At 42.0% G+C, this 25,261-nt stretch overlaps 1 protein-coding gene across 2 annotated transcripts in view; it reads left to right on the forward strand.

The window, feature by feature from the left end:
• LOC106573620 (low-density lipoprotein receptor-related protein 5) overlaps positions 1-25,261 on the forward strand; it is an 83,709-nt gene that overhangs the window by 28,365 nt on the left and 30,083 nt on the right. For both annotated transcript variants that reach the window (XM_014148833.3, XM_082962702.1), the window contains 2 exons: positions 5,126-5,522; positions 7,055-7,226. In XM_014148833.3, the coding sequence (XP_014004308.3) occupies positions 5,126-5,522; positions 7,055-7,226 (569 nt within the window). The remainder of the gene's footprint in view (positions 1-5,125; positions 5,523-7,054; positions 7,227-25,261) is intronic.

A 25,261-nucleotide genomic window follows, 5' to 3' on the forward strand; every position in this document is an offset into this window, starting at 1 on the left:
AATAGTAGAGAATGATTTATTTCAGCTTTTATTTCTTTCATCACATTCCCAGTGGATCAGAAGTTTACATTCACTCAATTAGTATTTGGTAGCATTTCCTTTAAATTGTTTAACTTGGGTCAAACATTTCGGGTAACCTTCCACAAGCTTCCCACAATAAGTTGGGTGAATTTTGGCCCATTCCTCCAGACAGAACGAGTGGTGTTTATACTTGCATACTATTGTATGTACAGGTGAACGTGGTACCTTCAGGCGTTTGGAAATTGCTCCCAAGGATTAACCAGACTTGTGGAGGTCAACAATTTTTTTCTGAGGTCTTGGCATGTTTCTTTTGATTTTTCAATGATGTCAAGCAAAGAGGTACAGAGTTTGAAGGTAGGCCTTGAAATACATCCACAGGTACACCTCCAATTGACTCAAATTATGTAAATTAGCCTATCAGAAGCTTCTAAAGCCATGACATAATTTTCTGGAATTTTCCTAGCTGTTTAAAGGCACAGTCAATTTAGTGTATGTAAACTTCTGACCCACTGGAATTGTGATACAGTAAATTATAAGTGAAATAATCTGTCTGTAAAAAATTGTTGGAAAAAGGACTTGTGTCAAGCACAAAGTAGATGTCCTAACTGACTTGCCAAAACTATAGTTTGTTAACAACAAATTTGTGGAGTGGTTGAAAAACGAGTTTTAATGACTCCAACCTAAATGTATGTAAACTTCCGACTTCAACTGTACGTACGGTCACTGTGGGGACGACTACATTGATGCACTTATTGATGAAGCCAATGACTGATGTGGTGTACTCCTCAATGCCATCGGAGGAATCCTGGAACATATTCCAGTCTGTGCTAGGAAACAGTCCTGTAGCTTAGCATCTGCTTCATCAGACCACTTTTTTATTGATCTAGTCCCTGGTGCTTCCTGCTTTAATTTTTTTCTTGTCAGCAGGAATCAGGAAGATAGAATTATGGTCAGATTTGCCAAATGGTAGGGAGAGCTTTGTGTGCGTCTCTGTTAGAGGTCGACCGATTATGATTTTTCACCGCCGGTACCGATTATTGGAGGACCAAAAAAAGCCGATACCGATCAATCGGCCGATTTGTTTTATTAATTTATAATAATTTATAATAATGACAATTACAACAATACTGAATGAACACTTATTTTATCTTAATATAATACATTAATAAAATCAATTTAGCCTCAAATAAATAATGAAACATGTTCAATTTTGTTTAAATAATGCAAAAACAAAGTGTTGGAGAAGAAAGTAAAAGTGCAATATGTGCCATGTAAGAAAGCTAACGTTTAAGTTCCTTGCTCAGAACATGAGAACATATGAAAGCTGGTGGTTCCTTTTAACATGAGTCTTCAATATTCCCAGGTAAGCAGTTTTAGGTTGTAGTTATTATAGGAATTATAGGACTATTTCTCTCTATACGATTTGTATTTCATATACCTTTGACTATTGGATGTTCTTATTGGCACTTTAGTATTTAGTATTCCTCTCCTCGCTCCTACCTGGGCTCGAACCAGGAACACATCGACAACAGCCACCCTCGAAGCAGCATTACCCATGTAGAGCAAGGGGAAAAACTACTCCAAGTCTCAGAGCGAGTGACGTTTGAAACGCTATTAGCGCGCACCCAGCTAACTAGCTAGCCATTTCACATCGGTTATACCAGCCTAATCTTGGGAGTTGACAGGCTTGAAGTCATAAACAGCGTAATGCATTTGCGAAGGGCTGCTGGCAAACGCACGAAATTGCTGTTTCAATGAACGCTTACGAGCCTGCTGCTGCTTACCATCGCTCAGTCAGACTGCTCTATCAAATCATAGACTTAATTATAACATAATAACACGCAGAAATACGAGCCTTAGGTCATTAATATGGTCGAATCCGGAAACTATCATCTCGAAAACAAAACGTTTTTCCTGTCAGTGAAATACGGAACCGCACCCTATCTTATCTAACGGTGGCATCCCTAAGTCTAAATACTCCTGTTACATTGCACAACCTTCAATGTTATGTCATAATTACGTAAAATTCTGGCAAATTAGTTTGCAACGAGCCAGGCTGCCCAAACTGTTGCATATACCCTGACTGCGTGCAATGAATGCAAAATGACACAATTTCACCTGGTTAATTTTGCCTGCTAACCTGGATTTCTTTTAGCTAAATATGCAGGTTTAAAAATATATACTACTGTGTATTGATTTTAAGAAAGGCATTGATGTTTATGGTTAGGTACAGTCGTGCAACGATTGTGCTTTTTTCTGAAATGCACTTTTGTTAAAGCTGTCTTTGTTAGGAAGAAATAGTCTTCACAGTTCGCAACGAGCCAGGCGGCCCAAACTGCTGCATATACCCTGACTCTGTTTGCAAGAGAAGTGACACATTTTCCCTAGTTAAAAGAACTTAATGTTAGCAGGCAATATTAACTAAATATGCATGTTCAAAAATATATACTTGTGTATTGATTTTAAGAAAGGCATTGATGTTTATGGTTGGAGCAACGTGTACCTAAGCGATTATATGCAATGCAGGACAGGCTAGATAAACTAGTAATATCATCAACCATGTGTAGTTAACTAGTGATTATGATTGATTGATTGATTGATTGATTGATTGATTGTTTTTCATAAGATAAGTTAAATGCTAGCTAGCAACTTAACTTGGCTTCTTACTGCATTCGTATAACAGGCAGGCTCCTCGTGGAGTGCAATGTAAAGCAGGTGGTTAGAGCGTTGGACTAGTTAACCGTAAGGTTGCAAGATTGAATCCCCGAGCTGACAAGGTAAAAATCTGTCGTTCTGCCCCTGAACAAGGCAGTTAACCCACCGTTCCTAGGCCGTCATTGAAAATAAGAATGTGTTCTTAACTGACTTGCCTAGTTAAATAAAGGTCTAAAAAAATATTATTATAATAAATCGGTTTCCAAAAATACAGATTTCCGATTGTTATGAAAACTTCAAATCGGCCCTAATTAATCGGCCATTCCGATTAATCGGTCGACCTCTAGTCTCTGTGTGTGGAGTAAAGGTGGTCCAGAGTTTTCTTCCCCTCTGGTTGCACATCTAACATGCTGATAGAAATTTTGTAAACGGATTTAAGTTTCCCTGCATTAAAGTCACCGGCTACTAGGAGCGCCACCTCTGGGTGAGCATTTTCTTGTTGGCTTATGGCAAAATAGCTCAAAAAGCTCATTCAATGCTGTCTTAGTGCCAGCCTCAGTCTGTTGTTGTGAGATGACTCGTTTTAATGTGCATTTTTCACTTGAGAAATACTGTACCAAACATCTTAGTTAGATGTAAAAGATGTCCTCGGCAAAAGAGATTAGTTCTGACAATTGTGAGGAAGTGTATACTGGCTACGGCGTCTCAAGATGGACAAACACTACTTTTTCCACTTATTTCTCGTTTTTCAAGCAATGGGTGTATGCGAGCACACTAGTTCGGATCGAACCGAACCAGCTGAACCGAAGCATGCAGATAGATGCCTTAAGGAGAGACCCCACCCACAACCCTCCTCGTGTGTGTATAAAGGTGACAGAAAAAAACGGAGTTGTTGCGGATTTCTTGGTCAACCCTTGTTTAAGGAGTGACAGCCCTGATTGGAGGCTGTTTTACCTGGGATACTGCCCTGTTTTTTTTTTTAGCTTATCTTTAACTCTGCATTTTTTTTTTAAGGATCCGTAAGTAAGCATTTTACTGTTTGTCTACACCTGTTGTTTACGACGCATGTGACCAAATAAAATGTTATTTTATTTGTTGGGACGAACCAGTTAAACGTCAAGCCAAGGTTGTCCTAATTCTGAAACCCAGGTTCAGGCTGTCATAGTCCTGGTTCCCATCCCTCTCTGCAGGGGACAGAAAACACTATTGTCTATGTGCACCAGTCCTGTTAACGACAGCCCATTCATTACCCCAAAAGGACTCTCCTCTCCCAGGCCAGGGATGCAGCCGAGCCTCTCTATTTGAATTTATAACTCTTCCAAATTGAGGCGGTGTATTCCCAGGCCAGAAAACAATGAGTCTTATTCTTCTAGTCTTCATTCCAGAGGTGCAAGTAAAACATAGAGAGCGCCGGGGGGGGGGTGTGTGTGTGTGTGTGTGTGTGTGTGTGTGTGTGTGTGTGTGTGTGTGTGTGTGTGTGTGTGTGTGTGTGTGTGTGTGTGTGTGTGTGTGTGTGTGTTAGGGTAGCGGAGGGTTAGTTATCCCAGCCTGATAGAACATATATGTATTCAGTGACTACAGGATTAAACAGACCTCCAGCAGTGTTGACAGCTAAACAGAATGTAAGACAATACTACATTGTATCAGCTCTGATTAGGTGGAAAGCAGTGGGATTGTGTGTGGGGGGGGGAGCTGGCTGTGTGAAGTTTAAAAAGAGCAAGCATACACGCTCCTCATTTGTTTAACTTGGGTGGCTAAATGGAGGGCATTTGTTGTGGATTTAGGGGACTTCTTGTCACTTTGTCAAATGTGAAACAGACCGAGGAGCGAATTTAAATCAAAGACGTGGCGTTGTTCTCTTCTTGGTGGAAAACGAAGGGCTGTTTTTTCACTGTCATTACTGATTGGTGTCACCCCTGATGGATGACCCTTCTGATTGGGTGTCAGTAGTCTGCAGCTGGTTTTAAGGGTACTGGAGCGTAAATGGCTAAAACAGGAGATTGGGCAAGGAAAAGTTGGACCTAATTGCCTCTGCAGAGTGTGGCCCCAGTGACCAAATGCAGCTGCTATTTCAGCCATTCTACGATTCCCCTAACGAAAACATCTTTATACGCTTTTAGATAAAGGCTAAACTTAAAGACATTTGAAATGGATATTTAGATCTGGTCTTTTGACTTTGTTTCAAAATCTTGTCAAAAGCCTCTTCTCACTTTTTTTTATTGAAAAAGTGCTAACATTTCTTATTTTCATAAGCTAAACAAATAAAATCAAGATTTTAAAGTTACACTATAAATTGCCCTCTGAAATGTTATCTTTACTAAAACATATTAATTTATGCTTGTCAGGTAGGACCTCAGATAAATCCCCAATAAGCTGTTATTTCACATGCCAGTTGAATGTCATGCTCTCTCCCCACTCATTCCCAATTATGTCCACTTCTCTACCCTAGGTGCGGAGCAGGTTCTACTGCTAGCCAGGCGGACTGACTTGAGGAGGATTTCTCTGGACCTCCCAGACTTCACCGACATCGTTCTGCAGGTGGACGACATCCGCCATGCCATCGCCATCGACTATGACCCTGTGGATGGATATGTGTACTGGACAGACGACGAGGTTAAAGCCATCCGCCGCTCCCGCATTGACGGCACCGAGGCCCAGACCCTGGTCACCACGGAGATCAACCACCCAGATGGCATTGCGGTGGATTGGGTGGCCCGGAACCTTTACTGGACGGATACGGGCACTGACCGTATTGAGGTTACAAGGCTGAACGGAACCTCGCGCCGCATTCTGATCTCAGAGAACCTGGATGAACCAAGGGCCATTGTGCTGGACCCTGTCAATGGGTACGTGTGTCCATTTTAGAACTGTGGCTTTTTTCTTACTTCATCACAGTAATCAATTTAACTAATTTCAGCAAAACATTTGAATTCAGTAACTTTTTTACAGCATTCCTTTTGATTTCAACAAAACCTTCCATACATTTTTGCCCATTGAAGAAGTGATCAGAAAAGTGACTTTGGACCTGAATGCCAAAACATTCAGGAGATAAAGATGCTCAAAGATGCTCACCATACCATGAGACAACCATGTCTGCTTTACTGGAAAAGATTAACAGTTGAGTTTGATATCATTTAAAAGCTTAAACGGTGTCAAACTATTTTATTATTTCTCCCACTCAAGGACATTCAGAGTCTTGTCCCGAAGCCACTCCTGCGTTGTCTTGGCTGTGTGCTTAGGGTCGTTTTCCTGTTCGAAGGTGAACCTTCGCCCCAGTCTGAGGTCCTGAGTGCTCTGGAGCAGGTTTTCATCAATGATCTCTCTGTACTTTGCTCCATTCATCTTTGCCTCGATCCTGACTAGTCTCTCATTCCCTGCCACTGAAAAACATCCCCACAGCTTGATGCTGCAACCACCATACTTCAACGTAGGGATGGTGCCAGGTTTCTTCCAGACGTGACGCTTGGCATTCAGACCAAAGAGTTTAATATTGGTTTCAACAGACCAGAGAATCTAATTTCTCATGGTTTAAGATTATTTTTGGCAAACTCCAAGCGGGGGTGTCGTGCCTTTTACTGAGGAATGGCTTCTGTCTGGCCACTCTACCATAAAGGCCTGATTTGGTGGAGTGCTGCAAAGATGGTTGTCCTTCTGGAAGGTTCTCCCATCTCCAAAGAGGAACTCTGGAGCTCTGTTTGAGTGACCACCAGGTTCTTGGTTACCTCCCTGACCAAGGACCCAGACTGCTCAGTTTGGATGGGCGGCCAGCTCTAGGAAGAGTCTTGATGGTTCCAAACGTATTCAATTTAAGAATGATAGAGGCCACAGTGTTCTTAGGGACTTTCAATGCTGCAGAATGGTTTTGGTACCCTTCCCCAGATCTGTGCCTCGAAACAATCCTGTCTCGGAGCTCTACGGACAATTCCTTCGACCTCATGGCTTGCTTTTTGCACTGATATGCACTGCCAACTGTGGGACCTTATATAGACAGGTGTGTGCCTTTCCAAATCATGTCCAGTCAATTGAATTTACCACAGGTGGACTCCAATCAAGTTGTAGAAACATCTCAAGGATGATCAATGGAAACCGGATGCACCTGAGCTCAATTTCGAGTTTCATAGCAAAGGGTCTGAAAACTTATGTAAATATGGTATTTCTGTTTTTCAAAAATGTCTAAAAACCTGTCTTCACTTTGTTATTATGGGGTATTGTGTGTAGGTTGCTGAGAAGAAAAAAAAAAAAAAATCCATCTTAGATCCATTTACATTCAAATGGATTTTCCGTATGTACTAACCCAAACCTGTTGAATAATTTCAGTTCCATTCTCACTTAAAGCATTTTTGTTTGGTTTTAATTTTGTGCTGGCCTCTCTCCACAGTTACATGTACTGGACAGACTGGGGTGAGAAGCCTAAGATAGAGCGTGCTAACCTGGATGGAATGGAACGTCTCGTGCTGCTCAATACCTCGCTAGGTTGGCCCAACGGTTTAGCCATTGACTATGAAGCAGGAAAACTGTACTGGGGCGATGCCAAGACGGACAAAATTGAAGTAAGTAAAAAATACAAAAAAAGGTGTTTCTTATGCATCAAATAGTTGTGTATGGTGCAACTATACTATTACCATCATGGTTTGATGCTGTTGATTGTGGAAGCAGTTGAGTTTAGATCTCCCTAGGACTTGTTGTTCTCTCATTCATTCTCCTCATTTGAGGTTGTCTGGTGTGTTTGTGTTGCCTGTGGAGGTTGAGAAGTGCTTCAGGAGCACATTCTTAGATGAGGTGAGGCAGCCGTGGCCTGATATTTATCTGACCATTGATCCCATGTGAGCGACAGAGGAATGTCAGAGAGAGAGCTCTTATGTAATACCGGGAAAGGCAACACTAGATTTCCTGTCAGACACGCACTGCAGTTTTATCGTTGTTTGTATTCTTACAGCTAGGACTTTATACTGTACATATTTCCTGACTGGGGGGGGGGGGGGGCATGTGAAGGACTGAATTATTTGAAGAGGATAGAAACTGTTCTAGGCCCCTCCTATGTGAGTGCACGGTGGGTTATCATATCTTTAGAGGAATAGCTGTGTGTGCCTTCAAGGTTTCTGACTGTATTGTATGATTTATCATCTACCTGCATGTACAGGTCCCTGGGTGTTGAATACCATGGTGGCCATTTTTCTCCAGTCACACGCTCCATATAATATGTAAATACAGGAAGAGCCGGAGCCTCCTCCCAGATGAGGTTTAACACAGGGCTTGATGGAAATAAGTTTGTTTTCCTTTTCTTTCTCGGTGTGTGTGTGTGTGTGTGTGTGTGTGTGTGTGTGTGTGTGTGTGTGTGTGTGTGTGTGTGTGTGTGTGTGTGTGTGTGTGTGTGTGTGTGTGTGTGTGTGTGTGTGTGTGTGTGTGTGTGTGTGTGTGTGTGTGTGTGTGTGTGTGTGTGTGTCCGTCCTGTTGGTTGAATATTCCCCTCATCGCAACTATGCTTTTACCAGTGGCTAGTGAACTCCCTTTAGTTTCTGCTTGTTTAGGAGCAGTATGTCTGGCTAACCCCATCAGTCTTTGGAAATTAACCCAGGGAATAGTTTTCCTAGCTCGCCTCAGTCACCTAGCACCCTGCAGGAGCATTGTTCACAGTATCTGAAAGCATACTGCTCCTAGCCCCAGAGTTGGAAGGGCAGCAGGGGAAAGGGGTGGCTAGGGAGAAGACATTCCATTTACAGATTCACTCAAACTCTTGGTTGAACTGTACATCATTTTGACCTGCCTAGCTAGAATGCTCTGAAGCTGTTGATTTTCATTAAGGGGGTCAGACGTGCAGGCTGAGATGAATGAGCAGGGATTAGGGAGCTCCCGCTGAGATATTGAGCTCACTGAGAGGCCATAGACTTGTCCACATGTCATGATACCAGAATTTTTACTTCGGTACCAGGTTTAGTATCATGACGCTCGATGCCATCACAATAGCAAAACAATACCACGTTGGTAATCAGTTTATAATAGCAATCAGGCACCTCTGGGGTTTGTGGTATATGGCCAATATACCACGGCTAAGGGCTGTATCTAGGCACTCCTCATATATAAAAAATATAATTTCTGGATTACATGTATTGTTTGTTTTTTAAAGTATTATTGCAAGGTATTACTGCATGGTTGCAGCTACAAACACAAGCATTTTGCTGCACCTGTGATAACATCTGAAATCTGCTTATGCGACCAATAAACTTTGACTTGATTTATGATGGTAAAATGCATCCCACCAATGCACGATAGAAAGAAAAAAAAAACGTTGTGCCGGTATTGGGTCACATCTTTTGAACGGTATTGGCTAGAATCAAGCAGTTTTTTCTGGGGAAAAGAGGGCGTCCTGGCTACGGAACCTGGCTATGAAATGCAGTGGGGAAAGTGGGAGGGTACAAATTGAAGTACAGACTACCTTTCTATACTCAAGGGGGGAGAAAAACATAGCTGGACTGTTTTACTATTAAACTCAGTGCTCTATTGTTTTTAATTTCGTAAAGCAGCTTGTGTTTCTTAACCAGGCAAGGGTAGCAAACTATAAGGCTGGTGGTGACTGGTTAGCTATGGGGAAGCAAGGGTCTCCTGCGCGATTTGTATAATCTATGCTGCGAATCTGTACTGTTAATATCAATTGAAGTTATCGCTGAAAAGCTCTCAATCTCTCCAAAAAGTATTGTCCAGTCCACTTAGTAGTCAGATTTTAGTCACAGAGATAATTTAGTCTGGTTTTAGTCAACTAAATGAAAAATACCATTTGTTTAGTTATAGTTTTTTTCTGGGTCAGTTATAGTGTCGTCAATTGAAACTCAAAAATAGGTATTTGACAAATATTTTAGGGTGTTTTCACACTTTGTCCTTTCCAGACAATTTTCGGTTTACTGAATTTCGCTGAATTCAAGAGTCCCCCGAAGCGAACCAAACTGAGACCATCTTTTTTAGGGCAATGTGAACACAAAGCTCCCCAGGTTTGCTTGTCATTATTCCCGCACCACACACTAGACTACTGCAACACCGTTTCCCCTGCCATAAACCTTCTCCCATTGGAAAAAATGTGTTCTGTTTCTGGATAGGCCTATTGATTAGCGATTGTCAAGGATGCACAGAAATTCCAAAATACAGTTGAAGTCGGAAGTTTACATACACCTAAGCCAAATACATTTAAACTCAGTTTTTCACAATTTCTGACATTTAATCCTAGTAAAAATTCCCTGTCTTGGGTCAGTTAGGATCACCACTTTATTTTAAGAATGTGAAATGTCAGAATAATAGTAGAGATGATTTATTTGAGCTTTTATTTCTTTCATCACATTCCCAGTGGATCAGAAGTTTACATTCACTCAATTAGTATTTGGTAGCATTTCCTTTAAATTGTTTAACTTGGGTCAAACATTTCGGGTAGCCTTCCACAAGCTTCCCACAATAAGTTGGGTGAATTTTGGCCCATTCCTCCTGACAGAGCTGGTGTAACTGAGTCAGGTTTTTAGGCCTCCTTGTGCGCACACGCTTTTTCAGTTCTGCCCACACATTTTCTATAGGATTGAGGTCAGGGCTTTGTGATGGCCACTCTAAGCCATTTTGCCACAACTTTGGAAGTATGCTTGGGGTCATTGTCCATTTGGAAGACCCATTTGCGACCAAGCTTTAACTTCCTGACTGATGTCTTGAGATGTTGCTTCAATATATCCACATCATTTTCCTACCCTATGATGCCATCTATTTTGTGAAGTGCACCAGTCCCTCTTGCAGCAAAGCACCCCCACAACATGATTGCTGCCACCCCCGTGCTTCACGGTTGGGATGGTGTTCTTCGACTTGCAAGCCTCCCCCTTTTTCCTCCAAACATAACGATGGTCATTATGGCCAAACAGTTCTATTTTTGTTTAATCAGACCAGAGGACATTTCTCCAAAAAGTACGATCTTTGTCCCCATGTGCAGTTGCAAACTGTAGTCAGGCTTTTTTATGGCGGTTTTGGAGCAGTGGCTTCTTCCTTGCTGAGCAGTCTTTCAGGTTATGTCATTTACATTTACGTCATTTAGCAGACGCTCTTATCCAGAGCGACTTACAAATTGGTGCATTCACCATATGATATCCAGTGGAACAACCACTTTACAATAGTACATCGATATAGGACTTGTTTTACAGTGGCTATAGATACCTTTGCACCAATTTCCTCCAGCATCTTCACAAGGTCCTTTGCTGTTGTTCTGGGATTGATTTGCACTTTTCGCACCAAAGTACATTCATCTCTAGGAGACAGAATGCATCTCCTTCCTGAGCAGTATGACGGCTGCGTGGTCCCATGGTGTTTATACTTGCGTACTATTGTTTGTACAGATGAACGTGGTACCTTCAGGCATTTGGAAATTGCTCCCAATGATGAACCAGACTTGTGGAGATCTACAATTTTTTTTTCTGAGGTCTTGGCTGATTTTCTTTAGATTTTTCTCATAATGTCAAGCAAAGGAGGGACTAAATTTGAAGGTAGGCCCTGAAATACATCCACGGGTACACCTCCAATTGACTCAAATGATGTCAATTAGCCTATCAGAAGCTTCTAAAGCCATTACATACTTTTCTGGAATTGTTCAAGCTGTTTAAAGGCACAGTCAACTTAGTGTATGTAAACGTCTGACCCACTGGAATTATGATACAGTGAATTATAAGTGAAATAATCTGTCTGTAAACGATTGTTGGAAAAATGACTTGTGTCATGCACAAAGTAGATGTCCTAACTGACTTGCCAAAACTATAGTTTGTTAACAAGAAATTTGTGGAGTGGTTAAAAAACAAGTTTTAATGACTCCAACCCAAGTTTATGTAAACTTCTGACTTCAAATGTATGTGTGGCTTTTTTAGTTCAGGTTATTTGTTTGCAATATGTGATCTATAGGCTAAGAGAGCTTCATAAACTGTTTAGTCGATTGTGGGGTTTGAATAGTGTGAAACCACCAACGTACAGTATTTGGTGAGATCACAACACAGGGTAGAAAATCTATTCTAGCTCTTAAAGGGGCAGTAGACTACATTGGATGTACAATTTTCAATTACAGCATTAATTAGTCTGCAGTTATTCTTCTGATACTATTAACATGTAAATATTAGAATAATAATATTGTCTGATTACAATTGTCAATTTGTTTTACTAAATGCAATCTATTAGCTTCCAAAATGTAAATAGGTATATCTTGCTGTCCGATAACACGATCTGATGGAATGGCTTGTCCTGCGCTTTGTGAAAACCCAGAGTGCATTGAGTGAATGTTGGAAAAAGATCTTGGTTCCTTTCTAGCAATGTGAATGCAAAGAGGATTTGGACCACAAAATAGGTGAAGTGAACTGGCAAAATAGTTGAGTCCTCATCCAAATACAAGGGCAGTGTGAATGCAAAGGGAACATAGTTATTTCGCTTTTTTTTACCCCAGAGTTCACTTTAAAGAGGACTGACATATGTTATTTTAAAGAGCACTATATGTGAAAACACCCTTGGTCACTATTTTTGTTGACGGAATTTACACTGGTTGGAACAGAGTAGTCGTATCCCAACAACAGAATGGTGTGTGCGTATACTGGGCATTACAAATATTCATGTGAGTAGACTGCTGATTGGCCAGCTCATCCTCCTCAGGAGTATGACATCATACTCTGAGGAAATACCTAGTTTTTTTTTAAACTGTCTGTCTGAGTTCACTCTTTTATTTCTCCCACTTTATGCTTTGGTCAAAAATATGAGAATAGGGCGAGTCCACTACATTATTTGGGTATAAGTTAACAGAATGCAAACTTTTAAAAGTGAAATTTTCACTGGACAGTTACTTTAAATCGAAGTAATAACCTGTTTAATTTAAGTGCCACATTTCTATAAGCATCACACACTAGTGTTGCCAGAAGTCTTACATTCCTTAACTTTCTGGCTGGTGAAGAGTTGTTTTCTTCGTCTGTAGTCTGGACCCTGCAGCCCAGAGCCCCCCTGCTTGACTCTCTCTGTCTGTGTAGAGCAGATGGAGGAGAAACAGAAACCGAGCAGGACTGGTGGTGGAGCGCTTCAGAGAGGAGGGGGTTGGGCAGCACTGCCTCTCCTCTCACAACACAGCACACCTAACCAATGTGCTTACTGACAAGGGAAGCCCCTCGCCCATGTGCTGTACCGTGACCCCTGCGCTGGACCTCACAATGGCAGCATAGAATGGTGGCGGGGCCGGCCCTTAGTCTTCCTCAGCAGCCCCCACCCCTGAACCAGATGCACACTTTGGTGGCAGCCCTGCTTACTGAGGCTCCCAGCAGCTGACAAGTGTGTCTTGTTCTGCTCTTTTCACAAGGTTTTTTCAGCTTCACCTAATGGAGGCCCGGGCCATTCTCCCACAGACCCACTTAGCTGCTGAAAGGGACAGTAGTGCTTGAAGTGCTAATGGGGAGAAATCCACATGCAGCTCAGACATCAGCAATTTCTCATTAAAGTTTTTTTATAGAATGCAACACTTTTGTTTTGAATTCCCCTTTGTGTTTTTGTAATGGCTGTCCAAGACTATTTTTTCCTTAAAGAAGTGTTAATTTAGTTGTTACTGTTTTCTTTTTAACCTTTTTCTTTTTAGATGAAAACAACATTAGGCATTGAATGAACAGTTTTTAAAAGTGCCTTCTGGCATTTGGAATGTGGCAGTTCACTGGCTGAATGGTCTGGAGGCTTTTTAGCCCTCCTCCCAGCCTCTCTTTCAATCCCCCTTTTTCTATTTTTCTGTGCTGTTGAAGGAGCCTGTCTGAGAATATATTTCTTTCTTCCTTTCTGTTGCAAAGTGAATTGCCTTTGGGTCCAAAGACATTTCCATTATAAATGTTTCATGTGTGAGGGGTTAGGTCTTCATTAAATGTTTTTCATCTTCACACATAGCATAGCTTTCATGCACTGGCATGTGTGGCTCTGACCCAATTTACATTATCATCCGATGTGGCATCTCTCAGGGGATGTTTCGTATTAATACCACTTTTACTCTAGTTTTTAATGATAATTATGGCTTACAATTCACCATTTCCATCTCCAGAGGTAGCAACCTTTCAGAGTATGCTGGAAGAGGCACGTTTCAGTCAAAATGTATAATTTGTTTAGATGGCATTTTCCATTGCTTGCTTGTTGTTGAGTAAAAAGTCTAGAGTAAGTCAGACACTTTCAATTAAGTACATTTTGTAAATATCATTTGTTTTTCTTTGTCCATATTAATACATTTTCTGAAGTGAAGTTACAATACTATTAAAGGACCCATCTTCTGTAATGTAATTGAATGATCAAGGATGAATAGAGAGTATTGGAGTTTTAAACTAGAGGCTAGGGCTGTGGCTGTCATGGAATTTCGTCAGCCGGTGATTGTCAAGCAAATAACTGTCAGTCAGGCGGGAATTGACCATTAATTAACAAACACATTTAGCATCTCCAGGCTTCCACGCATAGCCTACAAGCCACTGATGCAGACCTTTGGAACATCTACATTTTAAAAAGTCAAATAAATCCATTTAATATAGCCTACACCTTCACAATGAATCCATTATTTATTTTAGACAGGTCTAAAGAAGCATGATATTGTAATAACGGAGCTGTGAGTCGGGAAGCAGGTGAAACGTTTAATAAAACAAAAAAATCAGGAACGAGACAAATCCATGTGGCTAAACGCCGGTACACAAGGATAACTGGTGAGAAAACATAAGAGAGTGACACATAAAGGGGAGGAAATGATGAAGCTAATGAAGTACAGGTGTGAATAATGATGAATCCCAGGACCGGTGATTAGTATTCTGGCGACGTCGTACGCCAGAGGGGAGGAGCAGGAGAAGATGTGACAGATATGAAGAAAATGTATATTTCAGAAGAACAGAATAACATACTCGGAGTTGTACTTGTGTTAGGTCCTGATCTGGTTATGCCATATGGCTGTGGGCTACACTAGTTAATTTAGCAGACAAGATTTGCTTAGAATTCCATAGCATTATTTTATAGTATGAATAATAGAATTGAACAAAGCTGAATAAAATAGAAAATATATTTTCTACAAACGATTTGAGGGAGTGCACACACGTGGCTATTCTGTGTTGTGTGGTTAACAAAGAAATGGGTACTCCTATATGTTTAATTTAGAGTTATTAATGTAACTTTAGTTGTTCTACAAACATTGGAAGTAATGTTTTGATTTTTAATACATTGTAAGGCTGATGATGCGACTAATGAGGGTTTGAAAAAAGTTGCTTGAAAGGCATTGTTTGAAAGGCATATTTGTGCAGGTTGTCTCTCATTCACAATTTGACAAGCACTTGATAATGCCTCGAATTTCACAGCGGAATCCCCTTTGTGAATCCATAATGCACCCTAAAAAAATAAATCTATGCCTTTTGCAGCCAGTGGCCGTGGTGCCCCTGGCCCAGAGTGCTGGGTTGTGCCCCTGGCCCAGAGTGCAGCGTGCTCCGAAGCACCTCTCACTCCCATGGCTCTCCATCAGGTGATCGAGTCTTACTCACAGGCTACAACTGAAGAAAGACACATCAGGGATGCAACTGCGCGTGTCCATATCCAATTCTGAGGTGCATATTGAAGATATTGGAAGAACTGCCCACATTTACTTTTCGCCAGCCAACAAGATGAGTAGGCCTAACGAACAGCAAAAGCACGAGCCTTTATCAATCTACTATCCCCCATAGTAGAAAAGTTGACCTATTCTGTGCAAGAGGTAAATATTCCAAAGATAGTCTGGGACAGTTGTGGGATGCGATAGTTCCCAAATTAAATCAACCACTTGCGTCAACAAACCTTTTTTATGCAATGTGGCTGATGCAACAGATCAGAACGTTTAGCTTAAAATGTTGATAAACTATTAGGCTATTTCTTAACATTATAAGCGCAGCAATGCGCAAATGGCAGTAGGCTATCAAGGCAAGACCCAAATGCAGACACAGGAGGCAAATGGTTGGAGTCTTACAATGTTTATGAATCTGAAGGGATAGGCAAGAGAATGGTCGTGGACAGGCAAAAGGTCAAAACCAGATCAGAGTCTAGGAGCTACAGAGTGGCAGACAGTCTCGTGGTCAAGGCAGGCAGAATGGTCAGGCAGGCGGGTACAAAGTCCAGAAACAGGCAAGGGACAAAACCGGGATGACTAGAAAAAGGAGAATGCAAAAAGCAGGAGAACGGGAAAACCACTGGTTGACTTGGAAACATACAAGATAAACTGGCACAGAGAGACAGGAAACACAGGGATAAATACACTGGGGAAAATAAGCAACACCTGGAGGGGGTGGAGACAATCACAGGGACAGGTGAAACAGATCAGGGCGTGACAGTAGGCTATAAGGGCGAATGTTCCATTAGTGGGAAAACACTTATCAAAAGTGACCGCAAATGTGATTGTGCATGTAATGCTTTTATAAAGGTGCATTTTTATGGTGAACATTTTATTCCCCAAATTGAAACTCACGCGCTGCTTAGTTATGCCAGTTAGGCTCTACACCCCTTGTAAAGTGGATTAATATGCTTAATTTTAAGATGGTATTTGGCCACTTTAGTTGTGATACAAACCTTATCAAAAGATATAGGCCAGGCTACATGAGGTGTGCGACTAGGATTTGAAAAAGTCGCAAAAAATAAGGCGGCATTGTTTCTTGCCTTATGCTGGGCATCATTCACAAGTGATGATATATAATTCACAAGTGATAGGCTAATATTGTCACCCATCAGACTATTCTTGATTTAATCTTGTCTTTACATATACTAAATACTGTGTGAAATTTGTTTTGATTTAGAATGGACCATTATCATGCACCTGTATTGAAACATGTCAGCCAGGTAGGTAATACTCCTGTGGTAAAGATAAGCAATGTGCCTAATATTAGGAAAGTTGAGAAATAAATATAGTAGGCCTAGCCTATAGAAAACTAATGGGATCCTCCTCTCCTCTGTTTTCTCGCACAATTGCAAAGCCTATAGAAATGTTGCTCATGAAGTGTTTGATTAGATTTTCTATGACATTTACATTGATGTCAGAGTGATTAGAGGGACAATATAGTGCTGAGTACCAGGCAGTTGGCAAGTTTGGTAGGCTACTAACAACCATCAGCAGCATCACAACCTCGAGAAGCCTAATTACCATAACTAAACGGTCACGTGGAATTTGACTGCCTTCATGACTAGTGACCGCTAGTGTGGCGGTAATACGGTTACCACAACAGCCTTACTAGAGGCTAGCTAACCTATTCCCTGCAGGAATAAAGCTAGCTAGCCAGGTAGCTACCGGTAACTATAGCAACTGTAGATAATTGTTTCCAATGTTGTTTCAATCATAGGAATACCTGTCACTATGCTAGCTAGCTACCATTCTACTGTTTTTCATTATCCGAAGAGTAATGGTTAGGTAGCTACTAACTACTGTACTCAATGTAGTTAGCTTACTAAACAACAACTGGAATGACCTAGCTGTAATGTTTACATTTACATTTACATTTTAGTCATTTAGCAGACGCTCTTATCCAGAGCGACTTACAAATTGGTGCATTCACCTATAATATCCAGTGGAACAACCACTTTACAATAGTGCATCTAAATCTTTTAAGGGGGGGGTTAGAAGGATTACTTTATCCTATCCCAGGTATTCCTTGAAGAGGTGGGGTTTCAGGTGTCTCCGGAAGGTGGTGATTGACTCCGCTGTCCTGGCGTCGTGAGGGAGCTTGTTCCACCATTGGGGTGCCAGAGCAGCGAACAGTTTTGACTGGGCTGAGCGGGAACTGTGCTTCCTCAGAGGTAGGGAGGCGAGCAGGCCAGAGGTGGATGAACGGAGTGCCCTTGTTTGGGTGTAGGGCCTGATCAGAGTCTGAAGGTACGGAGGTGCCGTTCCCCTCACAGCTCCGTAGGCAAGCACCATGGTCTTGTAGCGGATGCGAGCTTCGACTGGAAGCCAGTGGAGAGAGCGGAGGAGCGGGGTGACGTGAGAGAACTTGGGAAGGTTGAACACCAGACGGGCTGCGGCGTTCTGGATGAGTTGTAGGGGTTTAATGGCACAGGCAGGGAGCCCAGCCAACAGCGAGTTGCAGTAATCCAGACGGGAGATGACAAGTGCCTGGATTAGGACCTGCGCCGCTTCCTGTGTGAGGCAGGGTCGTACTCTGCGAATGTTGTAGAGCATGAACCTACAGGATCGGGTCACCGCCTTGATGTTGGTGGAGAACGACAGGGTGTTGTCCAGGGTCACGCCAAGGCTCTTAGCACTCTGGGAGGAGGACACAAGGGAGTTGTCAACCGTGATGGCGAGATCATGGAACGGGCAGTCCTTCCCCGGGAGGAAGAGCAGCTCCGTCTTGCCGAGGTTCAGCTTGAGGTGGTGATCCGTCATCCACACTGATATGTCTGCCAGACATGCAGAGATGCGATTCGCCACCTGGTTGTCAGAAGGGGGAAAGGAGAAGATTAATTGTGTGTCATCTGCATAGCAAGTATCCCCACTAGCTGGTTATTAGACGACCAATATAACAGTTGGCCCTAAATCTTTTTGTAGTGCGCTAAGGAAAGCAACTCTTGCCTGTATGTATCAGTAATGGACAGTAGCTAGATTGTGTAACGTTAACAATACTATTACAAATAGGCCACTATCAACACAGTAGGCCAACTTCTTGCACATTGTTGTGATGAGCCGGTGCCATTAGAATAAGGTTGTCACTTGGTCAAATATTAATTCATATTCTTTACAAATACATTGCATATCAATAAACATCATACAATGTATGCATACATTATTCTACTGTATGTTCCTTTTGTATTAGCAAACTTCATCCAGATATTACACTGTTGATGTGTATGTAGTAGTGCTGCAGCTCTCTGCCCCCCATATTTTTAACCTGATGATTATATCTGGTACTATCCCCAAGGTTTGGAAGGCGGCCCATGTACTCCCCTTCAAAAAAGTGGTGACCCTTGTGAACTAAATAATTATCGCCCTATTTCTAAACTTTCTTGCCTAGCTAAAATATTAGAATCCTTTATTAATTCTCAGCTAAGATCGTTCTTATTTTTGAAATGTATTCTAAATGTACATCAGTTGGGTTTTAGACCAGGTCATAACACTCTCTGCTGCATCCCTAGTTATAAATAATGTGGTTACCTGCATGGATAAAAGGCAACATTGTGCTGCCCTCTTCATTGACCTGTCAAAGGCTTCCAATAATGTTGCTCACACACTGCTTATTCAGAGGCTTTCCTCAATTGGCCTAGACCAGGCTGCATGTAACTGGTTTAAAAATTACTTGACAGATAGAACTCAATGTGTTAATGGTGTTAAATCAGGTTTCCTGGATATTACGAAAGGTGTTCCGCAGGGGTACATTTTGGGTCCACACATTTTGGGTATATTTTGGGTCAACAGAGCTTTTCTTTGCTGACGGGCTACCAAGTAGGCCTATTCCTTTTCCCGTGATACAATGGAGTTTGAAATGGTGATTGGCATAGAGTCCACTGCCTCCTTTTCTTTTAAACGTGCTGCTGAAAGCCTGGTTTTGAATACGGTCCAAGAACGTCCCCTTTCATCTTGGGACTCGCACGTCTGAAAGAAGGCTAAATTATTTGCACACGGATTAGCAGGTTTTTCCTTAAACAGTAAGGGAATTGTGGTCTTTTATTTGTCTCTCTTTGTGTTTTTGCCTCTTTTTGAGGAATCTGACTCCCTCTGCAACCACGCCACCCCCACCTCCCGGTGAAAGCCTCTGATGTTGCCGCACACCCCCTCTTTCACCCCATCACTGGTGAGATCCTGAGGATAACTCATTTGACTGATGCGCTAGTCCTCTATACAGAAACTCCTGCTTTGTTGTACAATTATGCAGATTCTCCTTCCGTGGAGCATTTAGTCACCCTTCATTGCCGTGTGTGTGCAGTGGGGTTCCATATGGTACATTAGAGGGAAATAACAAGGGACGGTGATGGAATTTCCTCCTGTAAAATATGAGAGGACTGAAAAATATATTCAGGAACTGGGTGTTAGTTCTCAGAAGTGGTCTGAACCTCAAAGACCTCCTGTGATCTCAGCAGCTAGGCCTATAACCATCTCAACGTGCTGGTGAGAAAAGAGTAGAGGCAACTTTGAACCCATGTGTGAAAATAACACTTTTCCTTCTATGGCACTCTGCTGAGCCATGAATCTCATTAAAATAACTAAGATTAGGGCCTCCCGAGTGGCACAGTGGTCTAAGTGCTAGCTGTGTCCCTGGAGATCCTGGTTCGAGTCCCCCCCCCAAAAATAACTACGATTAAATGAACAAAAATAGATTCTGAATTGCCTGTTTTTATGACAAATAAATCATTATGTGAAGTGGTCTATTATTTCTATTAAAAAAAAGTGGAGAAAGTGCACGAACAACAATGAGTAATTGAGTGCATTTGATTACTTGAGTTGTTTTCTGTGCTTCACAGTCAAAGTAGTGGCATCCAGGCCTTTTTCACCACCACAATGAAAAGCCTCACTCTGAAAGGAAGTCTTTATTTAGGCCTGAGAGCTAAGTCTGACCAGCTGAAGGCCCTGGTGCTGATGGATGCTGGCTGAAACCCCTCTCGTCTGAAAGGATCAATAATGTTTTCTTTAAAGTTCCTCTGAAGCGTCGCTCAGGTGGCCTCACCACATTGTTGTGTCTTGAGCCGTGAAACTTAATTTGTGGAGGATTTTCCAACAAGGGGCCTCTCTCTAAAACATTGGCCATGCTAATGACAGCTTTAGTCTCAGTGTAAGTGGCCCGTCCAAGCCTCTTCACATTCAGGACGGTGGGGGGGACAGCAGCTGAGTAAGCCATAGAGCACTCAGCCACTCAACACGTACACAGCCCTCTGATCGGTCAGTCTCAACTGCTCATCAACAGGTGAGTTGAGTCACGCAGACTCACTCTGCTAATGCCTGTCCGACCACTCCCACAGTCAGTAAACTCAAACCACCAACTTCTAGGAATAAAGTTCAAAAACTCCTTAAATTCCCATTCCCCAATGGATTCCTTTGCCTATCATTGTCAATTCTGCGTTTTCGTTCAGTAAGACTTTTGAGGGATTATTAAGTCTGACCCAGCATCAGCTGGGATGTTCCCCTCTTCCTTCAGGCTATCCAAAGGCTTACTATGGAAATCTGTGGCTTTTATTAAGAGGGAAAGGGGGTGATGGCATGTGTATCTCATGTTCAGAGGTGTCCAATAAGACATCTTTGTACAAGCTTGTTGTGCTGGCCTTGTTTGCTTGTTTTGTTTGCACTGCTACGTTTTATAGCTCACTTGTCACCGCATCTGGAGTCGAATAGTTTGGCTTCCATTGCCCTTTGCTTTAAATTATGCAAAAATAAATTACCGGCCTTTCTCCCTGAAAGGGTCTGCTCCCATTTAACAGTGCCTTGATAAATTATACTTTTTTTTGTGGAGACTTCAGTCAAAACCCAGATTTCTTTAAAAAGCCCCTTGTCCGAGAAGCCAAGAAGTGAATTGCCTGGTAACGGATTGTTGCTGTTTTTTGCCTTATACGGTGAGGTCTTAAAACATTGATGTGCCAAGCTCTGAGGAAGGATGCAATGTTTGAGAAGAATAAAAGACACCTGACTTTTGTAATATTTTCTACCCCCATCGGCCCATCTGCTCACTCACTTCGCCATACATCATGGACAAGGCTATTTTAGAAAACTCATCTGTAGGTATCTGAAAGACTCATTAGTAGCAAGTGCAGCTCTTTGAGTGCGTTCATCAAGGTTAGTGTTTTAAAGATAGCTGCCCAGACTAATGGTTAAGAGCTGGCTTAAACCTATTAAACTCCAAACTCCATAATTAGGCTAAATGAATGGAGGTGTTCCAATACATTTTTTACAGGAAGAGAACTATTAGCTATTACCCGTTTCAGGTGCCTTGCTACAATTTTCCAAGGTACCTCGCCGGTAAACGCTCATCATCATCATCTTGGTGGCTCATAGCGGTGCACCTTTGTAAATAACAAATAAAAACTAAAGATGGTTTGGAGAGTAGGCTCTTGAATCAACAAGAATGTATTTTTTCTTTTTGACGTTACAGCCCTGCTATATGGGAGGACGTGATCGGCTTCTTCAAAGGTTAATACCTGTACAGAGTGCTATCTGGCTCTTCTCCCTAGCTCCAGCTTTGAGCCTGCCTGGTCTCGTAGTGTTCAGCCAGAGAGGCAGTACCAGCTCCGTGCTGCACGACAATCTGTCTAATTTCCGTAGGGATGTGCATTATTCCACATCTGTCAGCAGGCGGGGGGCCTGTGAGTTCCTCTGCTCCTGTTCTGGCTATGTTTGTGGCTTAACATGATTGTGCTGTGGCTACCCCTCGTTCCATAGCAGTGTTGTGATGAGGAGTTGCCAGCAGCTGTCGACTTGTCTCTTCACAATGCAGCCCATATGTATCCCAAATACCACATTGTGTTGGTATTTACAGGCAAATAGGCCTGAGTGGCATTTAAAGAAGTTGCTGAGACATCCAGCCTGTTTAGACCGTTCTTTGAAAACCCAGTTGAGAAGAAAGGAATGAACTGTGATAGTTCCTAGCTACATTAACATTAAGGCTACATTTTCCTTGAATATGGTGCTTGGAGGGTTGATTTCCCCATCACTTTTGCCTCAGTTATGTGTGTGTGCAGGTGGGCTCAACGATTGACTGACATTGTAAATATAGGCTAAATAATGTTTCGTATACTGGTTCTGTATACTGTTGACAGTACTCTTTGCTGTAATGATTCTGAATGAACAGCCTAAATGAGCCCCAAAGCTCTTCTTACCCAAGTTATGCATTTACTCATGCCTCCTGGATCAGCAGGATTGTCTGAGTGTGAAAGCTGCAACACACTGTAAATGTAATAGTTTTTTGGCTATGCTGGACATACTGTTGGCAGGCCTGGTAGGAGAATACATGGATGTTTATAGACTGGTGCATGAGATTGACTGTGAGTGATCCTCTTCAGACACTATATCCATATCTCCCGGGAAGGTGTATGGATCAGGAGAAGATGGAGTTCCATGGATCAATAATTATTATGTTCAGCTACAGGTAGACCAGTGTTTCCCAAACTCGGTCCTCGGGAACCCCAAGGGGTGCACGTTTAGTTTTTTGCCCTAGCATTACACAGCTGATTTAGATCATTAAAGCTTAATTAGTTGACTATTTGAATCAGCTGTGAAGTCCTAGGGCAAAAATCAAAACATGCACCCCCTGGGGTCCCGAGGACTGAGTTTGGGAAACACTGAGCTAGACCCTCTCTAATATGTCTCCTTCAGCCAGGAAATAACTCAACCATCTACCATTTGAAGGTATGCCTTTATAACCAAATGATTGTATTTTATATATAGTTTTCTCTAGCAATAAGCTAATCCTGTTACTGTACTATGTGAGGAATAGCTGTTTGCCCAGGCTCTGAGGGGGGAGTTCGGCATCATATTAGGCTCATGTTGAGTTCCAGAGGAGGGCTACGATTATGATAATATAAATGTGTATTGCAGTAGGATGTTGATATTTTGTAAACAGGATACAGGAGCTCATGAGATCCACCATTTATTTTTAAAGATTGGTCTGTGAAGACTAACATCAACATGTAGGAGCAAGCCAGTAAAACATATTCTAGAAGAATTTGATCATACAACCAATAGTCTAGTCTTTAAACCCAATTTTTGTTAAAGGATTCAAACAGTAGAAACATTTATATTGGGTGATATAGTTTGAATGTTATTTGAGAATATAGTGTTTTTCCTCTTTTCCTGTGGAGGTGGTCGACCCTCAGAAGGGAGGGAGAGAAAGAAAAGAGAGAGGGAGGCTTGCAAAGGGACTGAAGGGAGTTGGGGGGAAGTGCATGGAACATTGAGATGGATTGGGAGGATAATGGAGGATTGGAGGGGAAAAGAAAAGCAGTATGGACATTCTGTTTGACTTAAGGCAGCGCTCTTCTCGGTAGATAAAAATATAATATAATTTGTTGCCGAGTCGGGCCCTTGGAAGAACTGGCCAAACCCTATAACATTTCAAAGCCAATTGTGAATTGGGAGGTCTGTTTCGTGTGAAGCGGCCTTGGGGGGGGGGGGGGGGGGTGCTCATGTGGAGATTTCATTTGTGCGCTTCTCCTGAGCTACTTCAGGTAATGCAGTCCACCAGGTTGTTATGTGCATCTTCATGGTGATCCCCAAACTGAGCCAACAGGCCATATGCTGGGTTTGTGTTCCTACCTGTCCAATGATATGATGGGCAGATAGGAAAACAAACCCAGGAAAATACCCAGATCCCACAACTACAAATATCTAACTTTTTCAGGACACTGACTTTATAACCTAAATTATTTTTAATTCAGATGAAATAGGATAAACTTGTGCTTGACATTTTAAAAGGCATTTGGAATTAGGATCTGTAATTTTGAGACAGTGGTAAAAAAGACATGTTTTTTTATGTCATCAATGCGGTGTGTGCCATTCCTCTGTCGTCTGTGTGGAGCGTTGGTCAGTCCTCAGTCATTTTCCTCAGAGAAGCTATAAAGTGGAACTGACAGCTTTTTAGCAAAAAGGAAATCTTGATAAAATGTTTTTTATATTTTCTGACAAGCGAGCGTAGTCATTTTCATACTTCGATAGAATGTTTGGGAATGGCGTAGAGTAAGGCATTTTTTAAAATACAGCCATGCATTTGGACAATTAATAGACACTGCAGTAGATAAAACCTAATAAAAACGTGCCAGTTTTGTTCAGGCCCAGACTACACAGACCGGTGCGCCATAACCAATCAGAGCTCGTGTAGGCATATATGTAAATAAGCCATTTACCACATGGGCCTGCCATCATACACTTTGAACTGGACTGTGTGTTTACAGACTGTAGCATTAGCTCAACTTTAGATCATTAGAAAGTGTTTGCCAAAAACCACAAAATACCCCTGAATGGGTTTCTGCTAAAATGTCAATAAATACTATGGAAATCCTCTTATATTTGGGAACTTAACAGTCCTATTGATCAAACAACCCTGAACAGGTAGGCTCTCTCTCTCTCTCTCAGTTGCCTATAAGGCAGGGCTCTCCAACCCTGTTCCTGGTGAGCTACCTTCCTGTAGGTTTTCACTCCAACCCGAATCTAGCACACCTGTTCTAATAATTAGCTAGTTGATAAGCTGAACCAGGTTAGTTACAATTGGGGTTGGAGTGAATTTTAATAAAAAAATACATGTTTCTTTTTCTTTATGCTCTGTTTTTCCAGCGATTTGTATTTTGAAATATTGCAATAGGCCTAGGTCTATTATAGATGCTTTTCACTTACAACCACAAATCAACAATCAGCTATTTCATATGCTGCTCGCGCTGCCCAAATAGCACGCTTCCTGACTGTTGGTTATGCCCTTGCCTTGTAATTAAAGGCTCTCCTACCCTGTTTCTGGTGAGCAACCTTCCTGTAGGTTTTCACTCCAACCCGAATCTAGCACACCTGATTCTAATAATTAGCTAGTTGATAAGCTGAACCAGGTTAGTTACAACTGGGGTGGGAGCGAAAACCTACAGGAGTGTAGCTGTCAAGGAACAAGTTGGGAGACACCTGCTATAAGGG

The sequence above is a fragment of the Salmo salar genome, chromosome 16, assembly GCF_965601325.2.
Source record: "Salmo salar chromosome 16, fSalSal1, whole genome shotgun sequence".
Taxonomy (NCBI): Eukaryota; Metazoa; Chordata; class Actinopteri; order Salmoniformes; family Salmonidae; genus Salmo; species Salmo salar.